The sequence below is a fragment of the Felis catus genome, chromosome X, assembly GCF_018350175.1.
Source record: "Felis catus isolate Fca126 chromosome X, F.catus_Fca126_mat1.0, whole genome shotgun sequence".
NCBI lineage: Eukaryota > Metazoa > Chordata > Mammalia > Carnivora > Felidae > Felis > Felis catus.
In genome coordinates this window covers 16021629-16040331 of record NC_058386.1, presented here as the reverse complement: position 1 = coordinate 16040331, position 18703 = coordinate 16021629, and the positions used below count along the sequence as shown (strand labels likewise).

The window sequence follows — 18703 nt, the reverse complement described above, 5'->3', positions numbered from 1 at the left end:
AGCAGGCTCAGTTCCCTCAGCACAGAGCCCCATGAGGGGCTGGAAGTCATGAACTGTGAGATCATGACCTGAGCTGAGATTAAGAGTCAGACGTTTAACCTACTGAGCCACCCAGGTGCCCCCTCTTCTTCCTTTTAAAATTTGGTTGGCCCCAAACCTTTTGGATCCTCTGAGAAAAATAGGGGATCGCCTTCTAATTAGGCACCCGCCTTTAGGTCTCTCCTTGGAATCTGAGAATAGACTGTCATTATATAAAGAAAATTAAGCTATCTTGTTACTTAAAACTGTCAAATATTTATGTAAAGCAATATCCATGTGCTTGCTTTCTTCTGCTGAAAAAAAGGTTATGTTTTCTTTAAGTGGCTAAACTGTTTTTGACTTAAATGTCTTCTTATTAAACCGGTTTTCTAAGGTGCAATTTATTTTCTCCTCTGTGCTGCATAGAACCATTCGCTCTACAGGTTTATCATCTGTAATCAATTGTCTTGATTCTTTGCTAGTTTTTTTTTTTTTTTTTTTTTTTTTTTTTTTTTTTTTTTACCTGCAGGTTCATCTGCATACTTTCTCTGTGCTTTCTTTTTTTATTTAATTTTACTTCTTTTTTATTTCTTTTTCTGGCCAAGTTATTCTTGTCCAGTGTATCTAAAGCACATTCTTAGAAGAGCTGTGCATTAGGTTTGCAGGGGTTAATTTCAGTCGGGAAGTGTTTAAGAACTCATTGTTTCTGGCTCCTTGCGTGAGGCCTATTGAGGCCAAGGCTTCAAAAAACACAGGCTGTGAGGGACTCCCCCCCCCCCCCCCCCCGACTTTGTGAAGCACTTCTGGTTGAGGGAGCTGGCGACCCAGCCACACCCTACCTCTCATTCTCATCTCTCCTCCAGGGCCCCTCTGCTGTCAGGGGCGGTGGTCGTGGCAGAGGTGGGAATGGAGTGGAGGCTGATCACTGTAGCACTTGGGAAGGTTGGACCCGTGGGCCAGAGCGTATTTTGTGACTGACTGGCCATGCTGGTTTTGGCTTCCTCTAGCCTTCAAGTCACACAACAAGTCACACAAGTCTCATCTGTGACTGCGTTTCGCTGTGCTGAGTTACAATAAGCTATGGTTTGGGTAACACTTTCTCAGGACATGCATTCGATCGCCAACAATAATTGAGCACCTACTATGTGCCAGACACCAGGTGAGGGGGAAGAGATGCTTGGATCTGCCCTCTAAGGGTTCGCATTCCAGGGGCCAGGCAGAGAGGACACGCGTGGGGAAACCTTTGTGGCACAGCACCACACAGGCCTGTAAGGCTCGTGGCTGTCATCTATAGGGCGGCTTCTGTGTACAGGAGTTTACAAGCATCGTCCCTCATCTTTGCAACAACCCACTGGGTAATCATCTTCCGATTTGAAGTACAGAGCAAATGAATTCAAGCAAGGTGTGTGGCCCCTGTGACACCGCTAGTGAATGTCTGTGTCAGAACTCACTGCCAGGCCTACCAGGCTTTACGTCCTGTGTTCTTTCTCCCACAGCTCACATCCACCATGAAGATGCTTGGGTACAGGGGGCACGGGTCGAGAGATGGGCTGGGAGGCTGGCCCAGCGAGCGGTGTGACAAGAGCATCCCGAGTGCCATGGGAGGCAGTCAGCGGTGGGCCTTCTTTCCTCTCTCACAGCTGGTTGCTTCCTTCTCTTCTCTCTTGGTTGTTCTCTTTTCCCTTCCATGCGCATGCCCAGTTCTGGGAGCTGCTGCTAGGCCGCTACAGACATCGTTTAACCCTGTAGGCAGCCCCCCTGGCACACGGTGCCCGGGGAGAGAGCTTAGGCCCAGTAGCTCTTTGTTCCCTGGGGTCTGTGTTCTGCACCTGTCTTCCTTGGGGAAGCTCATGTTCAGGTTCTAACAGTTTCAGTCCTTAGGAATGACCCCTTTTTGGGCCTTGAATGGTCTCCTTAGTGGTGTGTCTGTGAAGATGCGAAAGGAAAGTGTGCTGGTGTGGAGCTCAACTTGGTTGGACTTGGAGGTCCTCTCAGTGCCAGTGGCCCCAACCTAGGAAGTTTAGACCTACACCTTCAGCCGTGGCACTACCAGGTGAGCATGGGATGCTGAGAAGCCGGCCTTGTGTAGGGAAGAGTCTGTTCAAAACATTGATGTACAAGTGTATCTGTTAGGGTTCTCTGGTGGCAAGCAACAGAAACCAACTCACCCTTGACCAAAGACTGAGGAGGATTTACTGGAGGGCTGCTGGCTGGTTTATAGGATGGAAGGAAAAGCTGGAAGATCAGGTTGAGAAAAGATGGCAACCAGGGAGCCCCGGAGATCCCTGCCTCTTTTGGGAGCCCTGCTGGGGGATCTGCTCCAGCCACATCCAGTCTTTGTCATGTCCATTGGCCGTTGGTAGCCACAGTTGAGTCCTGTGCTGTCAGAGGTGGCAAGTCCCATCCGACTGTATCTCATGGGAGGGGGGGGGGGTCCCTCAAATGGATTCCCCTCTCTGCATGGGGATTGGTCTCTCCCCGGGGCACAAAGGCAGTCAACCACCTCAATGAGTGATATCTACGATCATACATTCCAGAATATACATCACATACATGGTCTTTTTATTTTTAAAAGCTATATTGAGGTGGGTGTCTGAGGGGCTCAGTGGGTTAAGTATCTGACTCTTGATTTTGGTTCAGGTCATGACTCAGTCTTGAGATCAAGCCCTGTGGTGGGCTCCTTGCTGAGCATGGAGCCTGCTTGGGATTCTCTCTCTCCCTCTTCCTCTGCCCCTCTCCCTTGTTTGTGCACACACACACACTCCCTCTCTCCCTCTCTCAGTAAATACGTTTATAAAAAAATTTAAATACCTATATTGAGATATAAAATTCTACCATTTTAAGTGTACAGTGCGATGATTTCAGTAAATTTACAGCATTGTGAAACCCTCACCACAACTTAATTTTAGAACATTTCCATCATCCCAGTATCATCTTTTGTATCCTTCTGCATTCACTCCCTGGCCTAGGCAACCACTGATCTCTTTTCTCTCTTATTAGATTTGAACACAGGTTCTTGTATATTCCTGCCTGGTGTAATTTTCCCTGGATATTCTGGGAACTAAGCTGCATATGAAAGGAAAATAAACCCAGTGACATGGATATCTGGATCTTGCTGGTCTTGGTTTTCCTCCTTTTCACTTCACAACTTCTCTTGTCTCACCAGGACTATGATGTGGGAGAGTTTAGTCTCAGTCTTGATGCTGCCACGATTTAACTCTCACTCTCTCTCAGCCTCAGTTGTGGAACCTTCCAGGCCTCAGTTCCTCGTCTATAAAATTATGAAAAGGATTTGACAAGATAGTAACTAGTGTTCTTTCTATCTCCAGTGATCAGGAATGATGATCTTTTTTGGTAAAATCTTCTTTTGGAAAAAAATTAGTTCTTGATTTTATACGCTTTCTTCAATCAGGACTAGAACAAAACATTAAGAAATTATTCTTTAAAATTCACAAATGAAGCAGTTCTTTTATTTTGTATTGGGGTATAGTTGACATATAACATTAGTTTCAGGTGTACAACATAATGATTTGATATTTGTGTATATTTCAAGATGATCATCACAAGAGTTCTAGTTGCGTTCCACCACCACATGTAGCTACAGAGTTTTTTTTCTTGTGATGAGAACTTGTAAGAGTTACTCCTTTGGCGACTTTAAATATGCAATCAAGTATTATTAACTATAGTCACCATGCTCTACATTACATCCTCATGCCTTGTTTATTTTATAACTGCAAGTTTGTATCTTTTGATTCCCTTCACCCATTTCACTGGCCCCCACTCTACCTACCTCTGGCAACTGCCAATCTGTTCTCGGTATCTCTGTGCTTTTTTTTCTTTCTTTTTTTGTGGAGTCCACATATAAGTGAGATCATATGATAATTCTCTTTCTCTGTCTTTCTCTTTCTTTCACTTAGCATAATACCCTCAAGGTCCATCGATGTTGTTGCAAATGGCAAGATTCCATTCTTTTTTATGGCTGAGTGATATTCAATAGTATATATACCACATCTTCTGTCTCCATTTGTCTTTGATGGACACTTAGGTTGTTTCCATGTCTTGCCTATTGTAAATAATGCTGCAGTGAACATAGGAGTGCAGCTATCTTTTCGGTTAAGTGTTTTCTTTTTCTTCAGATACGTACCCAAGAGTGGGGCTGCTGGATCATATGGTAGTCATCAGAGGTGCACAAGGGTTCCCTTTTCCCCACATCCTCACCAACACATGTTATTGCTGGTCCTTTTGATTCTAGCCATTCTGATAGGTGTGAGGCGATATCTCATTGTGGTTTTATTTGCATTTCCCTGATGATTAGTGATATTGAGCACCTTTTCATGTACCTGTTGGCCATCTGTATGTCTTCTTTGGAAAAATGTCTGTTCAGATCCTCTGCTCATTTTTAAATCAGGTTGCGTGTGTGTGGTTTTTGTTTGTTTTTTGTTTGTTTGTTTTGCTATTGGGTTATACGAATTATTTATGTATTTTGGATATTAACCACTTATTAGATATATGATTTGCAAATATTTTCTCCCATTCAGTAGGTTGTCTTTTCATTGTGTTGATGGTTTCCTTTGCTGTGTGTACATTTGAAGTTCTTAAAGCCTAAGACTGCTTAAACTGCACGAGAGGTTTGCGGCATCATCTATATGTATATATAGACAAAGGAAATTAATTGGGAAACTTTCATTCTCCTTCATGCTTTCTGCTTTATTCAGATATTTATGGAGGTGGACCTGAGGCTAAGCAATGGAGGTAGAATCCTGAAAAAGACCAGGGCTCTTCCCAGATGGAGCTTGTAGTATGACTGGGCTAAGCCACTGTGAAATTGTGGCACAGTTAAGTGACAGGAGACAGGAAGTTCAGTGCATAGAGGCAGGGAGGGGCCGGGTTGCAGAGAGGGGCCTCTGAAATGCCACCGTGAGAAGTTTGCTGTGAAAAGGTGCTTGGCAGCTGGCTTAGGCAACTGACTGCTAAGAAGCACACATTTCATCTTTTGGGGGAGGATACATTCCAGCAAGTTTGAAGGCAGAGATCTGGGTGGTTGACACGTTTTGCGCGTCGAAGCAGACCTCTTTTCTCCCCTGGCTCTATCCGTTTGTACACACGGGTTAACCATAGCCTTGGCTTTTGCAGCGACCGGAGATGCGGCAAACGTGTGGAGGCCGGCTGTTGGCACAGCAGGCAACTGAAGGGTGGTATTTTTCTGACAGGGAGACTTCCTTAAGTTTTGTAATTTATGGTGTCTTTCAATACGGGATTTTGTTTACTGTTGCCCTAATTATACCTCTGATATATTGTATTTAGCTTAGTGTTTTAATTTTGTGCTCATGTCTACAGGTAGTTTCCCAAAAGGTACCATTAAAAAAAATCTCAGGCAATGTTTTATAGCTCCTGCAGCCTACCTGCAGCTTCCTAAAGCCAAGGAAATGGGTTTCGGGGACGCAGACTTTCTCTCATGGGTTCTTGTGAATATTTTGACTGTTTATGAAGTGTGAGGTCTTGATTTCCTGTCTGCCAAGCATTATCCTAAATTATCTCTGTCCAGCAGAAGTATAATACTAGGCTGCATGTGTAATTTTAAATGTCCTAATAGCCACGTTCATAAGGCAAGAAGAAACAAGGTAAAAAGAAATAATATACTTATTTAACCCAGCATGTCTAAAATATCATTTCAATGTACAATCTAAATATGAGATATTTTACATTCTTTTTCTCCTAATAAGTCTTTGCCACCTGCTGTGTATTTTACAGCACATCTCAGTTTGGACCAGTGACACTTCAGGTACTCGATAGCCAAATATGGCAAGTGATATGGACTGTAGTGGACAGCCAAAGTCCGGAACCTTTCAGTGGCTCGCAGAGGACACAGGACAGAGACTTTCAGGGGGATAGGAGAGACATAGCCTCATGATTTATGAGTGCTTAAGAAAATCATACATAGGTTTCCTCCTCTTAGAGAAACCTGATATGTAAAATTCATCTTGACAGGAAAAGTAAAGCAGGAAGTGATTATTCATGTTACAAAAGAATTAACCACAGGATTCTTTAAATAGCAAGCTCCGTTAGTGCACTGAAGAATCTGACTTGATTTGCAAAAATGTGATTGACACTTGGCATTTTGGTAGCATCTTTGTTGGGCAGAGAACTACCTGCCATTATAAAACGCAAGCTGGGCAGTCGGTGTATCGCAGCTTTATTGAGCACCTACTACAGGTCATGGATGCTCATAGGAGAGAGAACAGAACTAAGAGCTGAGGGTGATCTGGACCCAGAAGGCATTTAGAGGCTCCCTGAGAGGATGAGACACCTGTGCAGCCACCACCACATGGAACTGCCTTAAGGCCAGGGCCCAGGGAGGCCTAGGGGCTGGAGGAGCCGGAAAGGTGGTATGAGGCAGTCAGGCCCCCCAGCTGGGGCTGAAGGCGGACGGGGTGTATGTGATGCCTGAAGTGTCTAGGAGCTTAAAACAAGTTTAAATCTGGAAAGACCAGATAGGATATTGGGAAGACTCAAAAGCCATGCAGTTATGCTTTTTTTGGGGTAAATTTTTTTGAATGTTTTATTTATTTTTGAGAGAAAGCGTGCGAGCAGGGGAGGGACAGAGAGAGGGAGACAGAAAATCCAAAGCAGCCTATGTGCTGAGAGCAGCAAGCCCGATACGGGGCTCGAATTCACAAACTGCAAGATCATGACCTGAGCCGCAGTCAGACGCTCAACCGCACAACCGACTGAGCCACCCAGGCGCCCCTGCGGTTAGCTTTATTTATCCCCAAGCCCCCAATTCCTAACCCCCAGCCTTACAGTAAGCGTCAATTAAGATGTGTCCTTGGGCTCATCACAAGAGAGAGACTGAAGCAAAAGCAGGATGTGTTTCTCGTCAGTTTGTGACAGCAGACAGCAGGTGTTTACTTCCTAGTAACCATCTTGAAGCAAATTCCTTTGTCCTCTTCCAGCGTCATTTTGGTAAGGCCCGTGTACAGAATAAAGTGAGAATTGCTGTTTAGGAAAGAAGCAGCAAGGTTGTGTTCTGGAAGTTGATGGGGTTCTAACTTCCCCAAAGTACACAGGGTTCAAGTTCAGTGTCTAGATGGACCCAGCCAGGTCCCATGTGCTGCTTCCCGCCCCCGCCCCTTCCACTCACCGTGATCTCCTGTTCCCCTCAGACAAACTATGAGCTTCTGTCTGCAAGCACTAATGGGGTCAGCCTTGGGGAGCGTAGGTCAGTGTTCCAGGCCTTTTCTTGGTTAAAAAAAATACCTATTATTAGAAAAAATAATAGAGTGGTTCCATGTATATATTTATTTACAGATTGTATGCATGTATTATTGTACTAGTTGATTGAGAAAACCCCAAAGAAGCTTCTAAACATTTATTATTAGGTTTAGAGGACTCTGGGAAAACATGAGATTGAGTGTTATAGGAATTTGGACATTGGTGGAAAATGAAGACCTTTGTCTTCATGATTCAGGTACGTACATTTAAATATCTTGCAATCTGAATAGTTACATACTATAACCAGGTAATTTACACCCATATCAGCAGTGGAAGACAATCTGTATTCTCATTTGTCCTGATAATTCAGTCGTGTCCCTGGAAGATCTGGTTGGCTTGTCCTCACGCGCACCTCCCAACATGGCTGGCCCAGAGCTCACACCAGGAGCCGAAGGCAGCAGCTGTGACATTTCCTTGTTTCCTTGCTCCCATGTTGACTATTGTCTACAACCCCTGATTTCTTCACACAATTCTTTTTAAGCCTTTCATCCATTTATTGAGGGGTCATAGCCATGAAGAGGCTTCATCAGGAGGCTGCCCAGCTCTGCAGACCTTCCCCCCACCGGAGCCACAGCCGGCTCTGGCTCTAGCAGGCAGCCTTGTTGAGGGGCCCTGCTGGCCTCAGGCTGCTTCCTGACCTAGAGGCTGGATGAAGGAACCGGTGTCATTTTTCAAATGGAATATAAGGGATGTTGAATTTTTGTCTTTTTAAAATTAAAATAAAACGAATCGCTGTTCTTCTGATTGTTTTTTCATGATGTCAACTAATCCCCGAAGTGAGTGCATCCCACTTTGGAGAGCACTGGCTCAGAAAAATGAGCTTAACTGCTTTGCTGAGCTTCAGGTTCTTTAATTGGGAAGATGAGCATCATAATATTGTGAGGATTAAATGAGATAATGCAGGAGAAATGTTGGGCACAGAAACATGGGTTACTGCCGGCTCAGTTCCATTTGCAGAGCTTTAGTGGATCCCTGTCTGGGTCATTTGAAGAAAGTTGGTTTAAAAAAATTTTTGTTTTTTATGTGTATTTATTTTTGAGAAACAGGTGAGACAAAGCGTGAGTGGGGGAGGGTCAGAGAGAGAAGGAGACACAGAATCTGAAGCAGGCTCCAGGCTCTGAGCTGTCAGCACAGAGCCTGATGTGGGGCTTGAACCCGCGCACTGTGAGATCATGGCCTGAGCCGAAGTCAGACGCTGAACCGACTGGGCCACCCAGGTGCCCCTGAGGAAAGTTGGTTTTTAATTGACCTGGTTCCAATTGTCATGATGGCTCATTTTAACTGCTGGGGAGCAGAGCATGATGCAAGAAAATAGGAGTGTTTCTGCCTTTGTACTTGTCAGGAACCAGGAAAAATCGGAAAAAGTTGCTTTGTTCAGGTTCTGATGCTCTTCCTTTTTGTTTACAAGTGATGAGAAGGGGGTTTACAACTCAACTTCATCCTGGGAAGATTCATGACAGCTAATTTTGGAATGAAAATAATGGTCCAGGCAAAGAAATTTCACTTTGAGTTGCTTGTGAATTGGCCAGGATCTTCTGATCTGGAAGGACTTTGGGAATTCATCCCTAATGGAGACACAAAGCCCATTGACAGGGGGCCCACTCACCTACCCACCTTTTTCCTGGAAACCTACCCCATTGTATTGAGGTTTCCAGTCGTCTGTGCTTTTTTGTCGACTACTGAAGAAATCTTTGCCAAACCCAAGATTGCTAAGGTTTTATCCTGTGCTTACTTATGAAAGTGTGGTACTTCTGGCTCTTAGATTTAGGTCTGTGAGCCATTTTGAGTTCACTTTTGTGCTTCTTACAGAGCTCATTTAAAACTTTTCCTCTTCTATTTCCATAATTTCTAAGTTGCTAATTCACCACCTGGGGTTTCAGCAAATTTTCAGTATCCTTGTATTTATTCATTTGCCATTCATTCATTCATCCTGAGCTGCAAATATAGAAGGAAAAGGACAAGAGGTTTATTGGTTGAGGTGGTTATGAGGCAAGACCCAAAGCATAGACGAGTTGCATAATCTATCCATGGACGAGTTAACATGCTCGGGATTGCTTAGCTCTTTTACTTTGCACCTGTGCTTTATCAACAAGTCGCATCTGTGTCGTCTGTTGCTTCCACCTATGACCAAATGTAAAATATCACCACAGATTGGGGGAACACTTTAAAAGGGTGCTGCTGCCTGAGAAGCCCTCTGTTGACACGGTAGTTGTCCTGAGGGTGTCTGGTCTTTCCAGATTTACCCTGCAGACGTAAGCAGCCAGAGACATTGGCTTGGCCAGCAGGGCCCTCAGTGTCAGCTGACTTAGTACATCTTGTGGCTGAGAGATGGGCATTATTTCTTTAGGGTGGGAGTTATTATCATTTTGCATGCCTGAGGTCCAGGGACGTTAACATCACACAGTTCGTCTTTGCAAGGCTGGGAACACCTAAGGACCAAACCTGCGTGTGTTATCTGCCTTCTTTGCACTTGGGAAATTATGCTGTACTCCCTCCGGGAGTGCGAATGTGATTGGCCTTCTGTCGTTGTGTGGTTTCCCCTCTGAAGCTCCTGCTGGCCCTGAGAACTGTAGGCCACTCTGCCGGTGCCTGACCACGGACCTGCGCTTTGTGGTTTCTGTGCGACAGGCCTCAGGTTAACCAAAATCAGGTTGCTGTGTGGGGTCCTGTTATTTTAAGTACTGGTAGAGGGGAAGTCCCTTTAATAAGACTTTACTGATCTTCCAGGGCTGGTGGGCCTCACACTTCTCCAAGATCTGATCTAAGGTGCTCTTTTTTCTGTCCCTGTTCCTTTCAGTGGAGGCCATAGTGGAGTTTGACTACCAGGCCCAGCACGACGATGAGCTGACGATCAGCGTGGGTGAGATCATCACCAACATCAGGAAGGAGGATGGAGGCTGGTGGGAGGGACAGATCAACGGCAGGAGAGGTTTGTTCCCTGACAACTTTGTAAGAGTGAGTACAATGTGAAACCCTTTTCCTGTCTCCTCTGTGGGTTCTACTGACCAAAACTGTGGGGGCACTTGGGTAATTTCATGGGGTCACGTCGGGGATGAGTTGACAGTTTGACCTCTTGTGAGCTATCAAGAAGAGCATGTATAGCTTTGCACTAGGTATCTAGAGATAGCCATTGTGAAATCACTTTCTTAAGGCCCAGAATGTTCTTTTTAAAGTGATGTGTCACTTAGAAAATGCTGGAAAAATATAATGCTTGTTAAATTGTTTTATGTACTTGTTCATTTACTTTGATGTTTTAAAGGAATTTAACTCTTATCCATTCCATTCAAAATGAAACTAGTTTTTTTAAAATTGAGTTGTGTGTGTATATATATATGTATATATGTATATATATATCAGAAACCTCTTAGCTTCCTTTGGCTTAAGAGTCATCACTTGGATAAAAGAGAGATAGAGGGTCAAGAAGTACTTCACAGGCCCAGAAAAACAGACCACTTTTACTCCCTCCCTTCCCCCCACCCCCACTGGACTTCATTTCCTTTTATTGTTCTCCCTGGAAGGCATCTCTATTTTCTTGCGTGGACTTTGGTCTTTCTTACAGAAAGATCTTACCATGAAGTATGGCAAATGTAGAAACTTTAAAGAGAAGCTGAGAGGGTTTTTCCCTTGTCCTTGACCTCCTGAGGTAAGCTCCTCCCTCAGAGTGCCCTTGGGGAATCCACAAAGGTTAGTGCTGAATGGAGAAGCTGGCCAGGCCAGTGATTCGTCCTATGTGGGTCTATCTTTGCCTTTTTTTTTTTTTTTAAAGCAGTGAACACTGTGGTCCAGTTTTGTGCACCTCGACCTTGTGAGCTCCAGGCTTTCCTTTACAGAAACCTTCAAAGCTGGGGGTGGGGGTGAGGTGGGGGGTTGGATTAACTAGGAGGTGGAGATTCAGGAGCACATCTGTCCCAGTGAGCCAAGGGTGATTTGTTGAAGTGCTGAATTGCCATACTGCATACCTGAAACTAATACTCCATTGTATTACCTGAAATTAAAATTAAAACTAAAATAAATCTAAAACTAAACTAAAATAAAATTAAAACAAAAACTCAAAAAAAGTAAAATAACCTTCAAGGCTCCTCACACCTGCCATGACTTACGTCAATGGGATGCTTCACAGAGGGAATTAATTGGAGACATTTGGCACATCTGGAGGGAAAATTATGATTAAATATATATATTATTAAATATTAATTATTAAATATTATTTAATATTGTATTATATATTATGTACAAAATTATAAATAAATATTAAATAATAATATTATATATACATTAGAGAGGAAGAGCAGGGAGGAGAGGCAGAGGAGGGGGGAGAGAAAAAGAGAGAGAGACAAAGAGAGAGAGAGACTCTCAAGTAGCCTCCACACAGTGCAGAGCCTGATATGGGGCTTGATCCCATGTGTTTGGGATCATGACCTGAGCCAAACTCAAGAGTTGTGCACTCAACTACCTGAGCTACCGAGGTACCTCATGGGGTGAAACTAGTTTTGACTTTTATTTATTTACTTACTTAGAGCGAGCATGAGCCGGGGAGAAGGGCAGAGGGAGAGAAAGAGAATCTTAAGCAGGTTCCACACACAGTGTCGAGCCCCATGCAGGGCTTGATCCCACAACTCTGGGATCATGACCTGAGCCGAAATCAATAGTTGGACACTCAACCAACTGAGCCACCCAGGCCCCCCTTGTGTTGACTATTTAAGTCAAGTAGCAGTCAAATTAAATGTAGCATTCCAGTTATGCTGTTTTACACCTTTGTATTCATATTGCTTTTTTGATAGGAGTGGTATTTTCCTTTCCCCTTTGTGGCCATGAAGCATTGAATAAAATCTACTTTTTCAGGAATGTTTTAAAAATTATGCCCTTTGCAGAAGTCATCTAGGGGTTAATTACAAAAATGTAGCTCATTCGTGTTGAGAAATTACATGCTGCACAGTTCTAAATAATGGTTGGAATTGAGTAAAAAAAAAAAGGGGGGGCGGGGAGAGATGTCACCTTGAGGCTGTTCCCTGTGGGAAATACCAAGTAGGTCTAAAAATTTTTTCTGCCATAAACTTCCTATCTAACGCTGGAGAAGACAGGATTGTTCTTACTGGAAGGGTTGTGTGCAGAAATCCCCAGGGCTTCTCCTGTAATTCAGTGGTAGCAGACCATGCCCAAGACCTATGGCTGTGAGGAGCAGGTAGTGTGGGGGTGCTGGGCCCAGAGAAGCAGGTGTCCCCCTCAAAGTGACTTGAGAGCTACATGGGAGGGTTTTATGAAAAGGGATTGATCGTGAAAAACAGTGTCCAACTCTTGGGCCCTCTACCTGTACCCTGCCCCCAGGTCTAGAACTAATAGGAACCCACTTCAGTCTTTCCTTAGGATCTTGCCCCAGAGTAATCTTGCTCACATTTCATTTTTTTCTTTTTTTTTAAGTTTTTTAAATGTTTATTTTTGAGAGAGAGACAGAGACAGAGAGACAGAGACAGAGCACGAGCAGGGGAGGGGCAGAGAGAGAGGGAGACACAGAATTCGAAGCAGGCTCCAGGTTCTGGGCTGTCAGCACAGAGCCCAATGTGGGGCTCGAACCCACGAACCATGTGATCATGACCTGAGCTGAAGTCGGACACTTAACCGAGGGAGCCACCCAGGCACCCCTTGTTCTTTTATTTTTGTTGTGCAGAGGCTGGGGACAGTTTTGTTGGTAACACGCTGAATAACTTGCTTTTTATAAATAGTTGTAGGAGTACAGACTTTTTTTTCTTGGACTACAGTTGAACCTAGCAGCTCTTTCCCATTTTAAGAGTAGGAAAATATTATATTTGGGCTATCACATATTGACTCTGTTGTACTGATGTATAAATGGGGGTGTAATTCTTTTGCCCTTCCAAACAAAACCCCCAATTTTGGGACAAGGACTGCCCTTGAATTTGAGCCAAATTCTTGTGTAGCAGGAGGGTTTTTCCAGATAAAAGCTTGGTGTGAAGATGGAGGAGAAAGGAATGAGAGAAGAGGACCATGGGAAAGAGAAAGGAGGATCTAGGAAAGAAAGAAGAGGACTCTGGGAAGGAGGTGAAGACTGTGGGGAAAAAGAGGAAGACCCTGGGAAGGAGGCGAGGACTATGGGAAAGAGAGAGGAGGACCCTGGGAAGGAGGTGAGGACCATGGGGAAGAGAGAAGACCCTGGGAAGGAAGGGAGGACTGTGGGAGAGAGGGAGACCCTAGGAAGGAAGGGAGGACCATGGGAAAGAGAGAGGAGGACCCTGGGAAGGAGGCGAGGGCCGTGGGAAAGAGAGAGGAAGACCCTGGGAAGGAAGGTGGGACTGTGGGAGAGAGAGAGACCCTAGGAAGGAAGGGAGGACCGTAGGAAAGAGAGAGGAGGACCCTGGGAAGGAGGTGAGGACGGTGGGGAAGAGAGAGGAAGACCCTGGGAAGGAAGGGAGGACTGTGGGAAAGAGAGAGGAGGACCCTGGGAAGGAGGCGAGGACCGTGGGAAAGAGAGAGGAGGACCCTGGGAAGGAGGCGAGGACCGTGGGAAAGAGAGAGGAGGACCCTGGGAAGGAGGCGAGGACCGTGGGAAAGAGAGAAGAAGACTCTGGGAAGGAAGGGAGGACTGTGGGAGAGAGGGAGACCCTAGGAAGGAAGGGAGGACCATGGGAAAGAGAAAGGAGGACCCTGGGAAAGAGGGGAGGACTTGGGGGATAGAGGACATCACTGGGAAGGAGAAAAGACTACAGTGTTGGCACCGGTTTTGAGGGGAGGCCCTATTTTGAAACCCTTATTTTGATGTCCTATAGGCTTAGTGCTCCCTCATTCCAAACCACAAATCCATAGACTCAGAGAGCTTCCAAGTTGGACTTTGCTCAGGGCTCAAGGCTGGGTTGCCTGCTTAAGCATTTGTGGGGGCTGGTGGGCCCCAGGACAGGGAAGCACAGTGTAGGAAGAACCCAGACCGCCTCAGAACCCATTCTCCTTGCTGCGGGAGTGCTGGGGAGCAGGAGCTCCTCGCTGCCAACCCCGAGGTGAGGTCATTCCCCGGCCTCTCTCCGCCCTCGTCTGCCTGCTGGGCCTGGGGCTGGGGCTGGGGCCACCACAGCAGGCTTCCGTGGGCTTTGGCTCAAGAGGAGTGCTGGCGGGAGATGGCAGGGAGGGTGGGAGGCCAGCCAGGTCAGGGATTATCCTGCTGGCTCCCTGCCCCAGGGGATTGTCCCTCTGCCAGACGATGGTTGCTCCCAAGTCCCCATCCTCCATACTCCTTTCCCTTCGTTCCTGGTTTCTAGCCCCGCCTCCTGCCTCAGAGTTTCACTGTACCTCACCCACTTTGGAAGTCTCCTTCTTGGTCCCGCCTCACATTACCTACTTCGGGTGTGCCATCTGTTTCCTTTTTGGAGCCCGACTGCCTCATCTGGCCACTCTGAAGATTAAAGGAGGCAGGATTTAGCACATGGCTGGCCCCCTTCTGAGGGTGCCCCTGTCCCATGTCACCCTCTCCCCCGGCCTGAGTGCCTAATCGCTTGTCGTCTCCCCTCTGCTAGAGCAGTCCCAGTGTGGGAAGTCACACTCTCTGGAGGCACTTGTCCCACCCCAGCCAGAAAGGACATGGCCGGGATGGCTGGGGCTGCGCCACTTGTGGCTGTCACATTTGGCAGAAAAAGAAACTTCTATTCTTTCAGATGGCTGAATCTATTTTCAAGTCTTCACCCACTGGGAATGTTTTAGGCCTATTATTGAAGATTGAGTAGGTGGCTGCAGTGGAGTTTAACAATAATGAAAACTGCCATAGAGGGTTCGAGAAGCTAAAAGTACATCTTTAGGTAATAATAATCATATTGGCATAAGTTTGTAGTTTTGAGAGTGGGTTTACATATGCATTATTTAGCTTGAGAATAATTTGTCCCTGAATTGAATTGGGTAGTCTTGTAGACTCCCATTGTTTATTTGTGTGCCTTTATACCTCTGTTAACCGCCATCAGAGAGCTTACCTTAAGTGTTTTCTTGATTCATTTATTATCGGATCATTAATCAGTGTCCTTATTGAGCATGGTCCCCCCAAGGTGTTGGAATTCAGTATCCAGCCTCAACTCTGTATTGTCTCAGTTTTTCAAAAGAAAAATACCAGCCATTCCCATCGCCCCCTTGTCAAGAAGATGCCTGGGCTTTGCCGGCTCTCGGGCCGAGATTTATTGGCAGGCATAAATGTACCCAGCTAGGGTACATACAGTCATGCCCCTTTGGGTTTATCCTCCTTTTTATTTTATTTAGTTAGTTCTTTTTTTTTTAAGATTTTATTTTTAAATAACCTCTACACCCAATGTGGGGCTTGAACTTACAACCCTGAGATCAAGAGTCACACGCTCCACTGACTGAGCCAACCAGGGACCCCTTATTTAGTTAGTTCTTATTTATTTACTGTACATGTGGAAGAAGAATCCTTTCTTCTCCCTGTTCACTTTTTTTAGAATCCATTTTTCTCTATCCCTCCTCTTTTTAAAAAATTTATTCATTTTTAGGTGAAATTTGCATAGAGTAAAATGCTGGTCAAAACCATACCTCTTGATTTTCTTTATGCACATATGCACTCTGTAACCATCATCCAGATCAATCCTATTTCTGTCCCTCCAGAAAGTACTATCATGCCTTTTCCCAGTCATTCCCCTCCCCATAGGTAATCTATCATTAGAGGTGAGGCTAGCATGCATTTGAATTTCATATAAAATGGAATCATTAAGTCTGTGTTCTTTTATGTATGGCTCCTTTTGCACAACAAAATGTCGCTGCATACACCAGTCCTCTGTTCTTGCTGTATAGTATCCCATTTTATAAATATGCCAGAATTTATCTCTTCTCCTGTTGACGGACATTTGGATTGTTTCCAGTTTGGGTATTTTATGAACAAAGGCTCTGAACATTGTTGTGTCAGTCTTCTTACAGATATAGGCCCTCATTTCTCTTGTGTATTTACCCATGGGAGTGGCATTGCTGCTCATTCACTCTCAACGTTTATATTATTTTCCGTTTATTTTATTTTTTTTTACAATATTTATTTTGAGAGAGAGAGAGAGAGGGAGAGAGAGAGTGAGTGTGAATGGGGGAGGGGCAGAGAGAGAGGGAGGGAGAGAATCCCAAGCAGGCTCCATTCTCAGTATGGAGCCTGACGCGGGGTTCAGTCTCACAACCAACGTGATATCGTGACCTGAGCTGAAATCAAGAGTCGGACGCTTAACAGAGTTAGCCACCCAAGCACCCCTATTTTTATCTGTTTAAAGCTGTGGCCTCTGTGAGCGGATGGAGGGTGTCATGCCTAATGTTGGAACCTTATTTGTGTCACACTAGCCAACTGAGCTGATCGATCGGCCTGAGTCTGGTTGTCTTCACATAGCTGCCCTATGAGTATGGTAGCTGAGGGAGCCTGAAGCCCAGAACTCACCCTCCAGGGACCATATGATTGTCGGGCCCCCCCAAAATATCAGTGACTAATTCTTAAATTGTTAAAAACACACACATAGGGCAATTTTGATTGTGTCAAAATTTTATTGGACTCACTTAAGGAGGGAACTAGCAGAATCACAAAACTGATGCAGTCAGTCTATGAGAAACTGATCAAAAAGTCAGTGGAGAAAAGGAAATTCAAATAAGATTGCTAAGTTATATCCAAAACAGGTTCATATTTTAGAGGACACTGAAGTCTTAACCTCTGGGGTTATCATCTCTACCAAAAAAGGAAAAAAAAAAAAAAAAGAAAGCAGCATACTTTATCATTTTTCTGTATGTTATCCTGTGACTTTTATAGGGTTGTAAAATGCCCTAACAAAGTGTTAGTTAAATCAGGTTACATTTCCAGAGAGAATTAGATGATTCTGCTGGGGGGGGTGGAACTTTATGGAAAATATATCACTGTGGCATCAAAAGGTCACACAATCATACCTTTTTGCCAAATCTTTGAGTTTTGGATATTTTTTTGGAACAGACCACAAGAGACCATAATTTGGGGTGCAATAATAGGAGGTACTAGGATGAAATCCTCAAAGTCATTTATTAAAAAAAAAACCCAGCTGCCCTTCTGGGACCTGAAACTGCCATAGAAAACAGAAAGATAACCGCCTATGCAAGGCAGAGATGGGCTCTTTCATAGAAGTTCATCTTCCTCATGTTGGATTTAATTACCAGGGTCTTTTAGAACCTTACCCCCAGATCCAGACGACAGTGTATTTTAGTCCAGCAAAGGATTCCTAAGCAGCCTTTTTCTGGGTTCTCCTGACATGTATTCACAGGTTTACATTTTTTAATGGCTAGCCAAAGGAATTCAAAAAAGAAAAAGCCTCGAAACTGTAGCTTGAGCCCACAAGCATATGGCTGACTGCTTTGAGAGGGGACCTTTGGTGAAGTGCAGCGGGACGCAGGCCCTTGGTATTTTGTCCTACACAAATAGATGCGTGGAAAGCAGGAAGCTGTGGTAGGGGTTAAAAGAATATGCTTGTTGGTTTTGAAATTGATCTGATGCTCTCTGTGTGAGGAAGTGAGCCATTCTGTCTGCCTGTTTGTACACGCATTAGGGAAATGCACACTTTGCTCAATGCGGCCGGTCCTGGAGCCCGTCCTGGAAGGGTGAGGCATTTTTACTTGTAGCTTGCAAGTCCAATGCTGAGCGTAACAATTTTCAGCTTGGTTTCCCGTTGCCTCAGCCTTCATTTGCTAGGTGTTTTGGATCTCTCTCTGGCATATGCTGAGCGTGTTGTGTATTTGTCTGAAGTGGTTGAAGAATACTGTTGTTTTGTAATGAGCGAGGTGAAAGGTTAGGATTTTGCATATTTGTACCATTCTGAGAGAAAGCCCATTGTTACTTTGCTTGTGGTTATTTTTATTTTTTATTTTTTGTACTAATGCTGCTTTTAATGGTGGCACAATATAGAAGTACACGGTTTTACTAGCTTGAGCTAATAGGAGTTTTAAAACATTCCTTTTTATACTATCTAGTAGCCTCATAATAGAAATGTATCTCAGGCTGCCGAGGCTATGTAAAAGATACAGGGGAGGATGGAGATTATTTCTTGTTTTCTGTGGGGAGAAAGAATTAACTGCCAACTGAGCGCTATGATTGTACTTATTTAAAAAAAAAAACGGCTTTGTTTTGGCAATTTTCATCTTCCATTTCTTTTAGTTGGGTGGGAAATAAAAGGAAATTTGCTTTCTCAAGTTTGACATTTTCTTGTTAATACACCTTTTGTTTCAGTAAGTCTGTGGGAATCCTCCTGGATATTTCTGAATTTTGTTGTGTACATGTGTGTTTGAGCCCAAACAGCTTATCTTTGTATAGCATTTAGTTGTTGTTTGCTTTCTTGTTAGACAAAATATTAACAATGTACTCTTTCCATCTTCCCTGACATCAAATCCGTTAAGATCCGAAATCCTGTCAAACATCTGTTTGAAAACT

General features: G+C 44.5%; 1 protein-coding gene across 8 annotated transcripts in view; it reads left to right on the top strand.

The window, feature by feature from the left end:
• The window catches only part of SH3KBP1 (SH3 domain containing kinase binding protein 1), a 334393-nt gene that overhangs the window by 39807 nt on the left and 275883 nt on the right, over positions 1-18703 (top strand). For 6 of the 8 annotated variants that reach the window (XM_023249326.2, XM_023249328.2, XM_011291627.4 and 3 more), the window contains exon 2: positions 10088-10245. In XM_023249326.2, coding sequence (XP_023105094.1) covers positions 10088-10245 — 158 coding nt within the window. The remainder of the gene's footprint in view (positions 1-10087; positions 10246-18703) is intronic. The other 2 variants (XM_019823637.3, XM_045051088.1) reach the window with 1 other exon arrangement.